Raw genomic sequence first — 19,391 nt, forward strand, 5'->3', positions numbered from 1 at the left:
CGGTGCTGCCACTGAGCCAGATGCAGGCAGGAGGCCAGCAGCAGGGCAGGCGGCACTGGTGAACTCGCTCCCCTGCGCTGCTTGGCCGCGGGGGTGGGGCCGCGGCGCTTCCTTTCTGCTCAGGCAGTGAGATAGACAGCCCCAGCGCTGGGGAGGGTAGGGAAGCCTGGAGATGCGAAATGGCGGCTTCCTTGTGGCTGATCCGCGGCGGCAACGGGGTCGCGAGGCTGCTGCGGGGGGGCTGGTCAGCTCTGGGCGCTGGCACGTCTTTCCCCGCTCGAGGAGGCTGCAGGCGTGTGCACGGGACCCAAGAGCTGCTGGGTGAGTGATGGGCTGGGTTCGACGCCCTTTGTTGTTTATGGTTTTTTGGCCCGCTGCAGGTGTCGAGCTGCGGGGCTAAGGGAGGAGGGTAGGTGGTGTTAGGTGAGAACTAAAAGTGATGCAGGGTGGGTGGGCAGTGTGTGTTACCAGGCAGGTATGTAGGGTAGCAAGGCCGAGCAGAGCTGTAGCAGTGGATGAGACTATGGAGATGGGTTGATTTGGCAGGATGCTGTTTGGTTTTGCCTCTGGAGTTTCTGAAAGTACTTCAGCAGGGTGTGCACTGATGGGACAGAATTTGGAGAATTATTAAAGGTCTAGAAAATGTGAGAAAAAAAAAAAAAGTTAGTCTCTTCTTGCAGGAGGACAGAAGGAGAAATGTCAAGCCTAGACTCAACTTGATTCTTAAGATATGTCACCAAGGACAAATTCTGTTGGATACACAGAGGGTTTTCTTAAGCAGTAGCTGCTATTTTAATGTGAAGATTTTTGTCTGAAAAAAAAAGGAGGAAGACTTACTTGCTGTCTAATAATACAGTTACTGTTGATGGCAGGAGAAGTTAAAGGATGGTGATGAGGAATTCAGAAGTTTAATATGCTCATAGCTCTAAATTCTAATATACCAGTGAACTCTGTGCTTGTAGGAACTGCCTGTACAGTGCAACTAACCGACATGAGTGCAATTACTCCTTTTATTTAGTATACTTTTTTATTTAATAAGGAATATATTTAGTGAAGGGAATTTTTCATTGTAAGACTTGGTTTTTTTTTAAAGACACAGCTAAGCATGGGTTTTTTGGATGTGCGTAGTCACTTTTTGGTTACTAAAATAGCTTTGAAAGGAGACTATTGTTTTAGTTTTTTTTCTTTGTGTATGTGTTACTGAAAAAAGCTCTTAATTGCAAAACTCCTGAACGTCTCCGAACATAGGCATCTCTATGTATGAGTATTAAATGAATGCACAAGGAGTGGTTTGATTGGTGATCTTGGAGGATGACAAAGGAGTGAGAAACTAGAGCCTAAATGCACATGATTTTTTTTTCTTTTCTTTGCATAAGCGCTTGAATTTTAATTCCACAGTTATATCTGATGAGTCTTATGTTCAGACCTCCTTTCCTGCCAAGCACACAGGCATGAGACTTGTCTCGTTCACTTGAGTCCAAGAGTAAGGGAAAGGCTAAAATCCAGCATTTTAACCAAGGTTTTGCTCAGAGACCCAGACACGGGCAGAACTAAGAACCTGGGCCATATGTGGAAAGCCCCCAAAAATGGAAGTGATGGCATAGTACATATGCCTTTGATACACAAGAGGCAGGGGGTATTAGTTGGCTCTGCTTTGGAATTTATGGTGTTTGGGGTGTGAAGGAAAAGAAAAAGTCACAGTTTCATGCTACTTTTTCTATTTTATAGCGCTTTTTCGTTCTACAGGTATTAGCTTGTGTGTAGTTGGAGCTCTAAGCAAGTTGTATAATAGATTTTTATTTCCCAATGGGAATGTAACCCTGTTTCACTTGCATTGTTTAGTAGGTCAGGCTGAACTGATGGATGCTTGAAATACTAGTTTGTGTATTTTTATTAATGCACTAAGATTTTGTTGTGGAGAAAGTTTCCATTAAAAATTAATTGAATCAGATAATCATGCTGCTTTGGCTTTAAGGTCATCTTCACCAGATCCATAGTTTCTGTATCGTATTTTTGCTTAAGACAGAGAATGATATGCTTAGTACAAAGTATTATTTATGACTTCATACTCGAGTTGGTCCTTGTTCTGTGTAACAAATAGGCTCTATGCTTAATGCCTTGTTTCCCTCAGTGCTCTTGGGAGTGCAGGCTTTTTTGTGTGTTTTATTCATGTTTAGCAGTTAACTGAGAATATCTATACTGGAAAGGTATTTAGTGTCGATAATCATATGCTTGTTTTACAGGTACACCTGGTATTAAAGTTTTCATGCCTGCACTTTCTCCTACAATGGAAGAAGGAAACATTGTAAAATGGTTAAAAAAGGAAGGTAAGATAGCAATTTCTATAGCATGTTTGTTGTAATTCTTCAGCTATATTAATCTATTGTGTATGAATAAGGTGATTCTTTCTGGTTGAACCTTAGTATTTTTAAGCAAAGTACTTGGTATATGGATGCTGTCTTCTTGAACAAGACCAGCTTTGAAATTGTTGGTTATTAAAGCATTTTTCCTTTATGTGTCATCCAAAAGGTTGCATTGATAATGTATTTGGAAGATTACCATTAGGCTGTTGCAAGGTGTATGCGGGGTGTTTGTTTGGTTTTTTATTATTATTATTTCCAATGTTGTGGTATTGATCAGTAACTTTAGAAGTCTGAGAGCCTTTGACTTTGTGGAGAGTCTCGCTGTTTCACTATTCCATTGCCTTACAAAATAACATTAGAGATGGAATTTTTATAGTTTCTATTTGGTGTTTGCTTTTTTGATAACTAAATTATAGTCTACAATTAAAGCTGATAGAAAAATTTAAATTACTTTTGTAACCCAAATTTCCACCAGGGGAATCTGTTTAAAAAAAAAAAAACATACCCAACCCGAAACCCAAGCTACTTATCCAAAAAAAAAAAGGTCTCTTAAAATATGTTCAAGCAGCTAGATAATGTCTGATGTATGTATTCTCTTCACTTAGTTTGTATGTAAATGAAAAGTGATCTGCAGAAAAATGGGCAGCCCCTGTTCTTGTGAGGAGAGCTTTCTCCCATCTTCTCCTACCCTTTCCACTCTCCAATTTAACATGAAAGCTGGATTTTTTTACTGTAATTTTGGATTCCAGGTAGCAGTTGTTCATTGTTTGGGTGAAAGAAAACCTCATAAAGCATATTATCCTTGACAGGCACACTGTGGTAAGCTAAATATGTGTTTTCACTATTCTGCATAGATAAGCTGTTTCCTTTGGCTTATCTTCAATGTGTTGATACAGCCTTTATCATTATGTTACTGGAGCACTTTTATACATTTGACATTTTGAATACATTTGACATTTTGCTTGCAAAATTTCTAGTAAGAATTTCTGCAGAACTTACTAGGAAAAATATGGCAATCTGTACCTGTAAAAAGTAATAGCTTCAATTAGTCAAATATCAAGTCCAACGTTATGCAGAGAAAAGGAGCAATCTGAAGTAATTTTTCTGTTTATTAATTGTCAACATTGTAGGACGTTAGAAATCAACATAGTCTGCTTTACCATAAATATAGCATTCAAAATTGTAAGGTAAAGCGGAGAGCGTGATCGGAATTGAAGTAGATTTATAATTTGCTCCACAACATGAATGAATCAGGTTTTCTTATTAAAAAGTCTTGGGACACAACACATTTTTCTCAGTCTTTCTACTACACTTCCACTCCAATGCAAAAGGAAAAAAAAGTTCCACGTCTATTTTAACTAAATTAATTTCTTAGTTAATGGTTGGACTTGGGATAGAACTATTTTAGGATTTTTATTGCTTCATTTTCTATTTAGAAACAAGACCAAAACTGAATATATTATATTGCCTTATGTGGCACGTCTGTGTCCATAATTATTTCCTATGGATGTTTTTTTTTTTTAGTCTGACAATCTGGAAAATAAATACAATGACAGCATTAAAAAAATTGAAGATATATTTTGACGGAAAAAGAAGTGAGTGATTTAATGTTTATTCTCTTTCCGTCTGCAAGAGATGCTTATAGCTACAAACCCTTCCTGTCCTGGCTATCTAAATGTAGGGGCATTACTGAATATGCATATTTGATAATCACATATCCAAGGAAACAAACATTTTAGAGCAATTGACAGAAGAAAGTTGATGATTGTGTATTAAATGTATTTCTGGCTGTATGACCAGCAGAGGTCAGTAGAATACTATTTTGATAATTTTTGTGCTCTTTGTGTAAATATCAAATGTTTTCATTTCATGGTTTTGCAGTATGGACAGATGATTTCAGTACTGCAGAAGGAAAAATGCTGAATTCAGTAGCCTTACTATTTCCTTCTCATTGTTAACACACTTTCATATTTATTTCCATGGGTAATAATCATTCTCATGAAGATGAGATTGTGTTTCTAAAAACTTGTATTTATTATGTGTGAATTTAATGTTGATGAAAGACAATTGACAGCCCAGGAGAACAAAATCCTCATGTTTTTATGGAGAGGAAGCAGAATAGGCAACAATGCTAGCAGTTTCTTCATGCAGTGTAACTGTTGCCTTCTGAGACATTGCCTCCAGGGACCTCAGTCTACACTCAGTCAACTTTGATTTGATTTGATTTGCGAAAAGTACATCAAAGAATGTAGTTTTATGTTATGATTTGGATACTGTTCTGTCAATAACTGAACAGAGCATGTAGGCTATTGAATGCCGACTGGATGTGATATTCTAGATGGAAACTTGGCTTCAGTAGAGATCCTAATCATTCAGACTAGCTACAAGAATGGAATCATTTGAAAAAAAACAAACAAACCACATACAAAATTTTTCTAGGACATTATGTATCATCTCAGAAAGCTTCCATTCAGGCAAATACTGCTCTAATTAGAAAGTATAAATGCAAAGATATGCTCTGCAAAAGTCTTCTTACCAGTCCTGCATATTTGGGAACCCTATTTGTAATTGATGTCAAAGAGGATATTGATGAAGAGCTATCAAAAATTTTGCAGTCTCTAATGAGAATATCTATTATTGTTTCTGTTGCCCTTGGGTACACATGAGATTTTTGAATGCCACTATGAAATACTGTTCTTAGAATTGCATTTAATCGGTTGTCTTCCAGACTTATGACTACTTCTTGGCCACAGCAATGAAGGGCTACCAAAAATATGCTGGAAAAGTGGTTTGCCTAGTTCCCTGAAGACTTTTACTCTTGCATTCCTGGTGCAAGGGAATCACCAGCTTTCTGTGAACAGCCTGCTTGTACCCAGTTTAAGAGCTATATTGTGTGACAAAAATGCATGGGTGAAGGCAGGAGAAGAGAATAATTGAGATATGGAGTTAAGCTTATTTCTGCTTTCCTATCTTAGCTCTGTAGTATACAGAATTTGCCTAAAAATTTGATTTATTAACATCTCTGAAGGACTTAACTAATAATCTGATTTATGGGCTACTTTAATGATCCAATGGAATTAAAACACTGGTATTTACAGCACATGGAATTATGATTTCCTGTTAGAATCTGTTTATACTCTAGTTATTGCAAAGTGCGGTGTGGCAATTAGATTATTAAATTAAAAAGATCAGGTGCTGTGTTGTGTACTACCTGGCCAAGTCCCATAATAGTAAAACATTTTCCCCTTCTAATTCAGGTAGTGTCAAAATAAGAAATAGGTGCTTTTTAAAAAAAAAAAATCTCTTGCCTAAATACAGGTGGTGACCTGCACTAGGTTTATTCTCTTGTTTCAGTACAACAGAGTACTATCAGGAATTAAATTAAATGCTTAGACAAGTAATACTGTTGCAGCATTTCTGGTAGTGGGGAAATACTAAAATTTACTTCATATAAAAATTGTAGTCATGTGTTATGCTTGTATGTATCGTTCCTGTTTTCAGTGCTCTGTAAGAAAAAGGTTATCGTATATTGCTGGAGGCCAAAGCATGCAACTGCTTCAAATGGTTTTCTGTGTAACTTCGATTTTAATGTTGGCCCTCTAGTCAGTATTGATCTGTTAAAGGAATCCAGACCCATAATATTTTTATCATGCACTAGCAGATACAGATATCCTTCAAAAGCAGAGGAAGAGTATACTTCATATTTAATCATATATTTGTGTAATGTAGCAAAAGCAATTTCTAACATTTGTGCATATTTTTATTTCACAAAGTAAATGTTTCTAAAAGACCTGTTTTAACTGTGTGGGAGGTTGAGAAAACAAACTTGTGTATGTGCTTTCCAAAGAGTTCCTGAGTTTTTTGTTTGAATATCTTTAATAGTGTAGATACAAACTAGAGAACTGTGACACTTGAAGTTGTTCTTGCTTGTGTCCATTGTGTTAAGAAATTGCAGTTTAAATACCTTGCCCTAACTTGCAGCTAGCATAAAATATAGAAAGCTCAGGATTTTATTTGCGACAGTGTGACTGAGTGATGGTGTTGTAGAAATACATGTCATTGTATGTATGCTTGCTCTTGGAAAACCTACTGTAAACAACAGTGTTTGGAATATCTTAATGTTCAGCTGCAGCAGTTTGTGTCTCTGAATCTTTGTGGTTTCATCTGGGAATGAAAGATACAGTATGTCAAATAATGGTGAGGCATCTACTAGCTGTAGACTGTATTAAAGAGTGTAAAATGATTGTTATATGGATAAATATCTATTTTCCATCGTTGAATAGATCAGAAAGGAAGCTTAGGCTATTTTTAAGTTCTGTTATGTTTTGCAGGTGAAACAGTGAATGCTGGAGATGCGTTGTGTGAAATTGAAACAGACAAAGCAGTGATTACCATGGAATCCAGTGATGATGGCATATTGGCTAAAATACTGGTAGGGATTCTGCCTTTCTGAATAGGATGATGTAGCTTCCCTTCAGACTGTCATTTAGCATATTGCCTCAAAAACTAGCTTAGCCAAATTTCCTTCTGCTCTACTTCCAGAATAATGTGTTTATTTGCCTTCCTACTGAGAAATAAAGACTATTTATTTTGTACATGTACTGGTACATGGTACATGATGCTATATATATTTAATTGGTTTTCAGTTAACCTTATTGAATTATGTGGTTTTTTTGTATTTTGTACCTTATGAGTTATGTCCATGAAATACTGCAGTTTGACATATCTTACTCGTGAGTTATATAAAAACAAGTTGCAGTCAGTCAGGTTTAACTTTAGATGGTACTTTACCAGAATGCATGAGCTCTGTGCTAGATTATCTTTTGCTAGCCATTGAAGACAGAACACTATACAAGAAGGGCTGACCCAGAGGACAGTTCTTAGAATTATTAATTCCCTGTATTCTTAAAATTACGTTGATTAGGATTAATATAAAGAATGAAAACTGAGATGACTGTGAAGTTCTCTTAACGTAATTATAGAGTTCTTACATGTGTGTGCACATATAGCAGAGATAATGTTTAATTTCTTCAGGTTCCTTATATACATTTGGCTTTCAATTACTTGGTTCTAACCCTGTATTGCTTACGGTCTGCTTGCAGGTGCTTTGCTATAGTCTAAAAAGGCAGGTCAAATTCTTTCTTTTCCTTTATTACTCCTCCTGTTTTCTAACATTTTTTTAAAAAATGTTTCTTATTTCAAAATGGCCTGGTATTAATTCTCGTCAGAATTTAGAAGGGTGGGGCTGTAATTCTGAGGCCTTCAGTTGCTGCTTCTGTGTAAAAGGTAAATATTACATTTTCTGAAAGCTCATATTTGATACTTAAAAATTAAAGAAGACTGTATTTTTCTTGTCCATTATATATATAAGAATATATTTTAGAGTTTCTTATCTAAGGGAGGGGAATGAAAGTTGTTATTAATTGTGTATGAAGATGGGAAAGGATTTTCTCTCCCTACAATATTCACCACTTCTAAAGTTTTCCCCAGTCAGTATCCAAAGGCTTAAACTGAGTTAAGGCTCAAACTGTTAGCTAGCCTCTAGCACGTGAACACTGATATCTTATTTATTTATTTATTTATTCCCTTTCAGAATATGGGTAGCTAAGCATGGATAATCATAAATATGATTTTGCAATGAATTTGCAGTTTGATTAAGACAAAACTTGCTAAATTGCAGTTCTAGAAAATCTAGCTGGACAGTCAAATAGGCAGCTATATGGGGAAACATAATACTTCTCAGGTTTAATGTGTAAACTGATATATAAAGAGCTTCTTACTATACTTAAACATCCTATGAGCTAATATTTCCAAGAAAAGTTGTGAAATGCTTCATAATGTTCAAACCACAGGATACTGAGGAAATCTACTTGAATCACCGTGCAGCTTCTTAGCTTTTTTTTTTTTTTGGCAGTAGACATATTAAAATATATATTAGTACTGTTATTTTGCCTCAATTCTAAGACTGACTGTTTGACAGACACTTCAGCTGTCTTGTACACAGGTTTGTTTTTTCCAGGACTGTTAATCTAGCTTGTATTATTTCTTCTAAGGATGCTGGGTGTCTTGATGCATTGCTTAGTAACTTGGGTTTCCAGCATTGTAGTGTTTGCTTTTCTATGGCTCCTTAATCTTGCATGCCAGTCAGTTGCTTGGCCAACCAGTTGCCAAAATGCTGTTCAACCTGGTATGAAATGAACAACATGCAGCAGGCATGTGCCTTTATTTAGGCACAGCCCAGCGTGATGTGGTGCAGAGGGGGTACATGACCACCATACTCTTACAGTGAACATAAAGGGCTTTTGTCTAAATTGGGCTTTGTATTTAAATACTGTTGTAGTTTCAGCTGCAAGTCCTCATACCTCAGACTTTCAACTCCTGTGTCCAAGAAACAAAGAAAGTATCATTAACATTCCTATGAAAAGTCTGGTTTTAAAAGACTTGCCCCTATGTTGTGTGAGAACTCACTAGCAGAAAGGGCTAAATTTGGGGTCTTCAGGTAAAGATTCTGTTGTCTTTGATATTTCCCTTTTAATTCTTTGCCTCATCCCTTATGTATCTTGTATATCATTTAAAAAAAGCCACTGCTATAAATGAAAGACTGCAAGAAATGACTAAGCAAGAATGTCCTAGAGACGAAACTCCATCTCTTTGTACAATCTTGATACAGAAAAATTGAAAGAAAATGGAAGAAATACAAGTTAGCTTACTATTAAAGACTAAATGGTACATATACAGAAGTTGTGTTGATTTGAATGTTTGACTTTCAAAAAATACAGTAATGGTACTTTGCTTTTGTTGTATGTGGAAATAACTAATAAAGCTGTAGTATACTTTTTGGTGCAAACCACATTTTCCAAATTTTCATGGTGGTAATGGGCTAGTCCATGCCTCATATGAAAGGAAAGCTGTGTCAAGAAAGCATGTTTAGAATCATGGAGTCAATAGGTTGGAAAAGACTGTTGAGATCATTGAGCCCAAATGTACCTCTCCACTACTAAATCATATCCCTTAGTGCTTCATCTACCTTTCTTTCAAATACCTCCAGGGACGGAGACTCAACCACCTCTCTGGGCAGCTTCTTCCAGTGCTTGATAACCTTTTCAGTGAAGAAGATTTTCTTAATGTCTAATCTGATCCTACCATGTTGCAGATTGAGGCCATTCCCTGTCATCCTATCACTTGGAAGAAGAGATGAACACCCGCCTCACTACAAACCCCTTTTACGTAGTTGTAGACAGTGATAAGGTCTCCCTTCAGCATCCTTTTCTCTAGGCTAAACAACCACGGCTCCCTCAGCTGCTCCTCACAAGACTTGTTCTCCAGCCCATTCACCAGCGTCGTTGCTCTTCTCTTCTTGCTCCAGCACCTCATTGTTTTTCTGATATTGAGGGACCCAAAACTGAACATAGTATTCGAGGTTTGGCCTCATCAATGCTGAGTATTTGGCACTTGACCTTGTTAAACCTCACTCTGTTGTTCTTAGCCCATCCATCCAACCTGTTCACAATGCTCTGTAGACCCTCCCTACCCTCAAGCAGATTGACAGTTCCTTCCAGCTTAGTGTGATCTGCAAATTTACTAAGGGTACATTCAATCCCTTCATCCAGGTCATTGAAAAAGATATTTTACAGAACTGGCCCCAGCACTGAACCCTAAGGACACCACTTGTGATGGGCCTTAAACTAGATTTAGCTAATTTACCACGACTCTTTGAGTCCGGCGATCCAGCCAGTTTTTGACCCAGCGGAGGGTGTGCCTGTCTAGGTCAGTGGTAGCCACTTTCTCAAGCAGAATACTGTGAGTATTTTCACTCACTAGATGTGTCAGGAAGTTGTCTTCCACATACTCCAGGAACCTCCTAGACTGTTTCCTCTCTGCTGTATTATACTTCCAGCAGACATCTGGTAGGTTGAAGTCTCGCACAAGGACTGGCGATCGTGAGAATTCTCCCAGTTGCTTTTAGAATAACTCATCAGCCTCTTCTTCCTGGCTGGGTGGTCCATAACAGATTCCTGTCATGATATCTGCCTTGTTAGGTGCTCTGCTGATTTTTACGCAGAAGCACTCACCCCTACCATCACCAACATTAAGCTCAAGACTATCAAAACACTTTCTAACAGAGAGGCCTACCCCACCAGATCTCCTTCCTCACCTGTCCTTCTTAAAGGTCTTATAGCCAACTTTGACAGCACTCCATTTATTCATCTTCACACCGTGTTTACATGATGGCAATTATATCATAGTCTTCCTGCCTTACAATTAGTTCTAGTTCCTCTTGTTTGTTGTCCATGCTGCATGCATTGGTGTAGATGCACTTCAGCTGGGCAGTTGATCCCGCTACACTTTTGAGGGGAATAGTCTTAATTCCTGAGTGACTACTCGCTGAATTTTCTAACTCATCAATAATCTTTACCTCTTTGCTGCTACTTGAAGTGCCATCCCCCACTTCCTCTGAGGTGGTGGACCAAACATCCTCACTAGCACACCTTTCCTCAGACACTGGAGTACCATTCCCTGTCTTTCTTCTATCAAGCCTGGTTTTGTTCTGTTCCCCTCATCCTTCACATCTAGCCCCTGCTCCCAGCCTGGTCAGCAGCTAAAAAGAGCAGTTGTGATCACAATCCTCCCTCCCTGCCCCCCTCCCCCCAACCAGGGAAAGGGAAAAGAAAGTAAAGCAGCTTTAATGAAATGATAATAGTAAAAATAATAGTAAATAGGAAAATTATATTAGCTAGAAAATAATAAGCTTAATACAAGTATTATTAAAAAATTAACTCCTCCCATGACTCTGTGGTACCACTTATGCTACAGAACAGGCATGGGGAAAGGTCTTGGACAGGACACAGTGGCAGATGGGAGCTGTACTCAGGAACAGAATCCAGGAACACATACAGACGAGTCCCATGACTGGAATGTGGCTATTGATGACTACAGGCTGTTCAAGAGAGACAGACTGGGAAGGAGGGGTGGAGGTGTTGCCCTGTATCTCAGGAAAGGGATAGAATGTGAAGAACTGTTGTAGAATAGTAGCCACAGGCAGGTTGAAAGCTTGTGGGTGAAAATTAAAGGTGGAAGAACCAACAGGAACCTTGTGGTTGATGTATGCTACAGGCCACCTGATCAAGGAGAGACAACTGATGAAGCCTTCTTCCTCCAGCTACAGGAGGCTTCACGCTCGCAAGCTCTTATCCTACTCGGCGACTTCAACCACCCAGACATATGCTAGAGAAGTAGCACAGCAAGCAGTAGGCAATCCAGGAGACTCCTGGAGTGCATTGAGGATAATTTCTTAGTCCAGCTGATAGAGACCGCCACCCGAGGAGAAGCAATACTGGACCTTATGGTCACCAATACAAGTGAACTCACCACTGATGTTAGGATCGGTGGCAGCCTGGGCTGCAGTGATCATGCACTGGTGGAGGTCAAGGTCCAGAGGGGTATGGAACAGGTAAGGAGTATAGTCAGGACACTAAATTTCAGGAAAGCGGACTTCCAGCTCTTCAAGGAATTACTCAGTAGGACCCCCTGGAACATGGTCCTCCGAGGCAAGGGAGCAGAAGAGAACTGGAAAATATTTAAGGATGCTTTCTACTGGGTGCAAGAACATTCAGTCGCTGTATGTAGAAAATCAGGCAGGAGAGGGAAGAGATCGGCATGGGTGAGTTGAGACCTGCTGGTTAAACTGAAAAAGAAGGAACTGCACAGGCAGTGCAAGCGGGGACAGAGAACCTGGGAAATGTATAGAGATGCTGCCCCCTTGTGTAGGGATGAAGTCAGGAAGGCCAAGGTGCAACTGGAGCTGAACTTGGCGAGGGAAGTAAAGACCAACAAGAAGGGCTTTTTACAGGTGCGTCAATCAAAAGAGGAAGATCAAAGAGAACATAGCCCCACTGATGACTGGAAATGGGGATCATGTATCAACAGATGAGGAAAGGGTGAGGTACTCAACAACATTTTTGCCTCAGTTTTCACTGATAACTGCTCTCCTCACCCCTCCTGGGTAATGGGACAGCAAGATGGTGACCAGGGGGGTAAAACCCCTCCCACAGTAGAGGAGGATCAGGTTCGCGAACACCTGAGCAACCTGAACATATATATAAGTCTATGGGACCTGATGAGATGCATCCCAGAGTCCTGAGGCAATTGGCAGATATGATTGCCAAGCCACTCTCCATGAATTTTGAAAAGTCATGACAGTCAGGAGAAGTCCCTGGTGACTGGAAGAAGGGTAACGTTGTGCCGATTTTTAAAAAGGGTAGAAAAGATGACAGTGGGAACTACTGACCTGTCAGCCTCACCTCTGTGCTTGGGAAGATCATGGAAGCTATTCTAAAGCACATGGAGGACAGGGAGGTGATTAATGGCAGCCAGCACGGCTTCACCAGGGGCAACTCCTGTCTGACCATCTTGGTGGCTTTCAATGAAGGGGTAACTGCAGCAGTGGACATGGGTAAACCAATGGATGTGATCTATCCTTCTCTAAATTGGAGAGAGATGGATTTGATGGGTGGACAATAAGGTGGATAAGAGACTAGTTGGATGGTCGTATTCGGAGAGTAATGGTCAGTGGCTCAAAGTCCAGATGGAGATCGATGACAAGTGGTTTCCCTCAGGGGTCCATACCAGGACCAGTGCTGTTTAATGTATTCATCAATGATATTGACAGCAAGATTGAGTGCACCCTCAGCAAGTTTGCAGATGAAACTAAGCTGAGTGGTGCAGTTGCCACAGTGGAAGGATGGGATGTCATCCAGAGGGACCTGTACAGGCTGGATAAGTTGGCCGCTGAGAACCTCATGAGGTTCAACAAGGCCGTGGGTAAGGTCCTGCACCTGGGTCCGGGCAATCTCCCTTTTAAGTTCACAGTGACATGCTTGAGAGCAGCCCTGCAGAGAAGGACTTGGGGATGCTGGTCAATGAGAAGTTTGACATGATCCAGCAGTGTGCGCTTGCAGCCCAGAAGGCCAACCATATCCTGGGCTGCATCAAAAGATGCATGGCCAGCAGGTTGGGGGAAGCATTCTGTCCATTTATTCCTCTTGTGAGACCTCATCTGGAATACTGTGTCTGGTTCTGGAATCCTCAATGTAAGAAGGATATGGAGCTGTTGGAATGGGTCCAGAGGAGGGCTACAAAGATGATCGGAGGGCTGGAGCATCTTTCCTGCAAGGACAAGCTGAGAGAGTTGGGCCTGTTCAGCCTGGATAAGAGAAGACTCAGAGGAGATCTTATAGTGACCTTCCAGTACCTGAAGGGGGCTACAGGAAAGCTGGAGAGGGGCTTTTCGTAAAGGCTTGTGGGGATAGGACTAGGGGAATTGGTATAAACTGGGGAGGGGCAGATTTAGACTTTAGCATTAGGAAGCATAACTTGACCATGAAAGTGGTGAGACACTGGAACAGGTTGCCCAGGGAGGTTGTGGATGCCCCATCCCTGGAGTTGCTCAAGGCCAGATTGGATGGGGCCTTGGGCAGCCTGCTTTAGTGGGATGTCTCCGCCCATGGCAGGGGAGTTGGAACTAGATGATCTTTAAGATCCCTTCCAACCCTTACTATACTATGATACTATGGTACTATGTTGCAGTGCTTCTTGATCTGTTCAGCTACAATATGTAGACCACTTATAAAAACAAGTGTTCTCTGTTGTATGTGCAAGCCTTTATAAGGGGAAGAGAATACATGCAAAAAAAAGCTTGGTGTATTCTTATATTGGAAAACAAAATGTTAACTGCTATATATTAATACATTATGAGGGCATGTTCTGAACTTGAGGGACATACCTGTTTTGCATCATCATTGGTATGGATCAAACATCTGGCTATTATGCTGATAATAATCGTTTTTCTAAACACTTTTGTAGAGTACTTTGTATATTTATAGGTTTTTTTCCTTTTTTTTCCCCAAGTTCTTGGTTTTCAGTGTCTAGGTTAAGTAAGTTGTGTTTGTACTGGCTTCAAGCTGCTATTGTATTTCACTGAGTGGTAGTAACATGACAATTATACGTAATTTTTCAATTCTGTTTGTTGCTGGGCCTTTCTGTGATAGGATCTTTCAGTCCTAGAGAAATCAATTCAAGGTTGGCAGTCTATCATCCCCAAGTACTTTAAAGTCATCTCAATAAAAGTAAATTATGATCGATTCTTGATGGCCTCTTTAGACTTTCTACTCTCAAATGAACCTTTTAAGAATAGTAATGGAGAAAAATGCATCAAGAGATCAGAACAAGAAATACTGAACTAATTCTTAAATTACTTTTTTCTGTAGTAAGTGATCTCACACTACGATTTACCTGTTGTTCATGAGGGAGGGTGAGCGAGGAATGAAATGGACTGACAGAACTGTAAATGTGAGAGGTTTTATGAGACCATACCAAGAACAAATTGCCTTTCTTGTTCCTTCTTAGGTCTGGTTTTGGTCTTCTAGCAAAGGAGCTGGGTAATCCTGTGAAATCAGATCTATTCTGTCAGTGGAATTAACAATGTGCGCTCACCAGTCTTATATGAATGATATATTGCATTCTCGTATTTGCATCTGCCTAATGTACAGTCTTTAAAGCGTTCTGTTTTATTTGTATTTAAGTGCTTAGAAAACCCAATGAAGGTAGCTAGAACAGTGCTATACTGCATTCTCTGTATATTTTTGTGTCTGTGTCTTTGGGAATAGTTATTTGCATTTTGTTTCGTCAAATGTTAGCACTGCAGATATATACCAGCTCCATTTAAGACAAATGTATGTGCAGTAAGGCTTTATGGTGTAAATACAATGTCAATTTCCTTTGTTAGGAAATGAACATTATTTTGGTTGGTACATTCTAAGTTGTATTTAACTACTTGTCATCCTGAAGGGCTGTATTTCATAGAATCCTAGAATGGTTTAGATTGGAAGGGACCTTAAAGATCATGTAGTTCCAACCTCCTGCCATGGGCAAGGACACGCCCCACTAGATCAGGTTGCTCAAAGCCCCATCCAACCTGGATTTGAACACCTCTACAGAGGGAGCATCCACAGCAGGACAGGCTTGGGGAAAAGTGGCTGGAAAGCTGCCTGGCAGAGGAAGACCTGGGGGTGTTGGTCGACAGCCAACTGAACGTGAACCAGCAGCATGCCCAGGTGGCCAAGAAAGCCAGTAGCATCTTGGCTTGTATCAGAAATCATGTGGCCAGCAATACCAGGGAAGCGATTGTGCCCCTGTACTCAGCACTGGTGAGGCTGCACCTTGAATACTGTGTTCAGTTTTGGGCCCCTCACTACCAAAAAGACATTGAGGTACTGGAATGTGTCCAGAGAAGGGCAACAGTGCTGGTGAATGGGCTGGAGAACAGACCTTATGAGGAGTGGCTGAGGGAACTGTGGTTGTTTAGCCTAGAGAAAGGGTGAATAGAGCCTAGAGATGCTGAAGGGAGACCTTATTACTGTCTACAACTAACTAAAAGGAGGTTGTAGTGAGGCGAGTGTTCGTCTCTTCTCCCAAGTGATAGGACGACAGGGAATGGCCTCAAACTGCACCATGGTAGGCTCAGATTAGACATTAAGAAAATCTTCTTCACTGAAAAGGTTATCAAGCACTGGATCCCAGGGAGGTGCCCAGGGAGGTGGTTGAGTCACCATCCCTGGAGGTGTTTAAAAGGTGGTTAGATGAAGTGCTTAGGGATATAATTTAGTAGTGGACACGTATGGTTGGAGTAGATGATCTCAAAGGTCTTTTTGAACCTATTGATGCTATGATTCTCTGGGAAACCTGTATTAGGGCCTCACTGCCCTCACAGTAAAAAACCTTTTCCTAATATCTAATCTAAATTTATCCTCTTTCAGCTTAAAACCATTACCTGTCATCCTATTGCTATACTTCCCGATAAAGAGCCCCTCACCAGCTTTCCTGTGGGCCCCCTTTAAGTATGAGAACGCTGCTATAAGGTCTCCCTTAAGCCTTCTTTTCTCGAGGCTGAACGACACCAAACTCTCTCAGCCTGTCCTCTTATGGGAGGTGCTTCGGCCCTCTGGTCATCTTTGTGGCCCTCCTCTGGGCTTGCTCTGACAGATCCATGTCATTCCTGTGCTGAGGACTCCAGAACTGAATGCAGGACTCCAGGTGAGGTCTCACAAGAGCAAAGGGGCAGAATCACCTCCCTCAACCTGCTGGTCACATTTCTTTGAATGCAGCCCCAGATGCAGTTGACTTTGTAGGCTGCAAGCACACATTGCTGGGTTATGTTAAGCATCCACCAGCACCCCCAAGTCATTCTCTTCAGGGCTACTCTCAAATCCATTCTCCACCTAGCCTGTAATTGTGCTTGGGATTACCCCAGCTCAGGTGCAGGACCTTGCACTTGACCATGTTGAACTTCATGAGGTTCACAGAAGCCCACCTCTAAAATCTGTCAAGGTCCCTCTGGATGGCGTTTCTTCTCTCCAGCATGATGACCGTCACACACAGCTTGGTGTCATCTGCAAACTTGTTGAGGGTGCACTTAATCCTGCTGTCTACATCTGCAATAAAGATGTTAAACAACACCAGTTCAAATACTGACCCCTGAGGAATGCCAGTTGTCACTGGTCTCCACTTGGACATTGAGCTATCGACAAAAAATCTTTGAGTTACTGATTTTGAGAACCTGAAGAGTTGTATTTCTGCAACAACTTCAGAGACTGTGGGAGAAGCCCTTCATTGGGTTGCTAACTTAAACATGACTGCCATGTTTTTATCTGCTGATGCATTGAGGATATATTTTGCCTGTGATATGTTTTGATATAGTTTGATCTTTGTTTTAAAGGGAACAGCTAGCATAGATTGGCCCTATCCAATCTAATTAGATTATATTTAAATCAGATAAATCTGTCTTTCTGTATGGTTTCTGTTCAGATCTTTGAAACAGTGATTTATATACCGCATAAGTGTTATCACTTTCTTAGTGGACAGACTTGTTTGGCATCTGTTATGTTAAAAGAAGGCAAACTTAGCAGTGGAAGTTAGCAGGAAGCAAATGATACCTTTTTCAAAAAGAAGTAGTGGGTCACTGTTGTGGGGTTTTGGTCTCTTTGTTTTCTTAGCCTCTGAATTTACAAGCTTGTATTTTTGAAAAGTAACACTGCTTTTGCTGGGGCATCCACGACTTCTCTGGGAAACCTGTTCATGTGTCTCACCACCTTCACAGTAAAAAATGTCTTCCTAATATTTAATCTAAATCTATCCTCTTTCATCTTAAAATTATTACCCCTCAACCTATCACTACGCTCCCTGATAAAGAGTCCTGATAAAGATGCAGAAAGCATACATTGAAGTACATCTGTGCAATGATCCAGCATAATTTTTGGGCAAAAATTTGGCATCCACGTTTGTTTTCAGTAGCTAATATGACTTTATTCTTGGTGGTAATCAGTGGTCTGTGTCTTGCTTACTTTGATTTCTGCATGCTAACTTTAGCTGTATGGGATTTTGGTGCATAAATTAATATTTCTTAGCTTATAATAGCAACTGTAATGAATTTCAGTCATGAGTCATCTTATTAATAGTAGGAATAAAATGAGATATAATTTCATGATGGAGTGTCATCAATATGCTTGAAATTTTCACATTAGTCATATTAGTCTGGACAGCTCAATATGTAACTATGTTCTCATTGCCTTAATTTCAGGTGGAAGAAGGAAGCAAAAATATACGCTTGGGCTCACTAATCTGTCTGCTAGTAGAGGAAGGGCAGGACTGGAAGAAAGTTGAAGTGCCAGCTGATGGTGGTGATCTGTCTTCTCTGGCTCCACCAGCACCTGCACTTACCTCAACTCCTGCAGGTCCTTCAGTTTCAACCCCTTGTAAACTGGAACATCATCCTGGAAAACTGCAGTAAGTTTCTGTGTTTGCTGTGAAAATGGAACTCTTATTTTAGCTCAATAGAGTTGAACCAAGAAGAATGCTTTGTTCCTTTTTACCTGGTATTAAGCTGCTAGTTTAGGAGAGTGTTTTGGTATGTGTGAGGTAGAAAAACTTGCCTGCCCAGAGTATTTCTTTTCTTTGAACAACATAGTTTTAATAAAACGCTTTCTGTGGATGAGCTTTTATTCTGACATACAATTGCTTTATGAAGGAGTATGAGCTTAGATTAGGAAGAATTTGTGTTTATGCATGGTGGGCATTAATGCTCATGCGTCAGGTGCTCAGTTCACCTGTAATTGTTCTCTATTTCTTTTTTAGGAGAAAAAAATAAACTAACAAATGGCACACTCCAAAAACCTTCCAAGCTCTTATGCTTTTGATATGAGAAAAAAAATTTCTTATTTTCATAACAGTGAATATGGACAACTCAGAAATGTGGGTTGATGTGTTCTTTGTTAGGTTTTTTTTTTGATCTGTTAGGGTACTGTAAACATTGCAAACATCTTAAGGGGGGTGGCAGGGGCGTAGGTAACTGTAATCTATAGATCTGGTTTGTGTCACAAGGTGTGTCTTATTTAGAGGTATCACTCCTTATATGATGGGAATTGTAATAACACAAAAGCTGTAGAATTTACAGCTTAATAAAAGAATAGAAAACTAATTTTGGTAGCATGTGCTACATAAACTGTTTGGCTTTGGGTTGTTGGGGATTTTTTTGGTTTTCTGGGCTTTTTTTTTCCCAAACCTCATAACCTTTTCTTTCTGGTTTGCTACGTTTACTTTTGCTGTCAGTGTTTAATCTTTTGTCATGTTAGTAGAAGACAACTAATTGATGTCAATGCCTAAATATTACCTGCAGTAGGAGGATGATGCAAGGAAAGGATCCTTGAAAAGGTTAAGTCTTGCATTTTAGTACCAAAGAACATCAGAAGTGCATTCGTTTCACTGCAGGATGTATCGGCATCTTTGAAGTCTGGTGATCATTTATGATACATTTCTTTTGGCAGGGTCTTATGGACAGTTAAACCTCAGTGTAGTGCAAATGTTGTCTTCTTTAGGAAATAACGAATAGGAGATTTTGTAGAAAGACTTGAAACCAAATATATACTTTTTTATTAAAATGTTGCTACTTTTATATCCAAGAACTTTAACATCTCT

At 40.0% G+C, this 19,391-nt stretch overlaps 1 protein-coding gene across 3 annotated transcripts in view; it reads left to right on the forward strand.

The window, feature by feature from the left end:
- Nucleotides 1-14: 14 nt before the first annotated feature.
- PDHX (pyruvate dehydrogenase complex component X) overlaps nt 15-19,391 on the forward strand; it is a 56,380-nt gene continuing 37,003 nt past the window's right edge. Inside the window, exons 1-4 of one of the 3 annotated variants that reach the window (XM_054067681.1) lie at nt 15-321; nt 2,244-2,327; nt 6,695-6,795; nt 17,998-18,203. In XM_054067681.1, coding sequence (XP_053923656.1) covers nt 180-321; nt 2,244-2,327; nt 6,695-6,795; nt 17,998-18,203 — 533 coding nt within the window. In that variant the 5' untranslated portion in view covers nt 15-179. The remainder of the gene's footprint in view (nt 322-2,243; nt 2,328-6,694; nt 6,796-17,997; nt 18,204-19,391) is intronic. The other 2 variants (XM_054067680.1, XM_009571947.2) reach the window with 2 other exon arrangements.

This window comes from Cuculus canorus, chromosome 5 (genome assembly GCF_017976375.1).
Source record: "Cuculus canorus isolate bCucCan1 chromosome 5, bCucCan1.pri, whole genome shotgun sequence".
Lineage (NCBI taxonomy): Eukaryota > Metazoa > Chordata > Aves > Cuculiformes > Cuculidae > Cuculus > Cuculus canorus.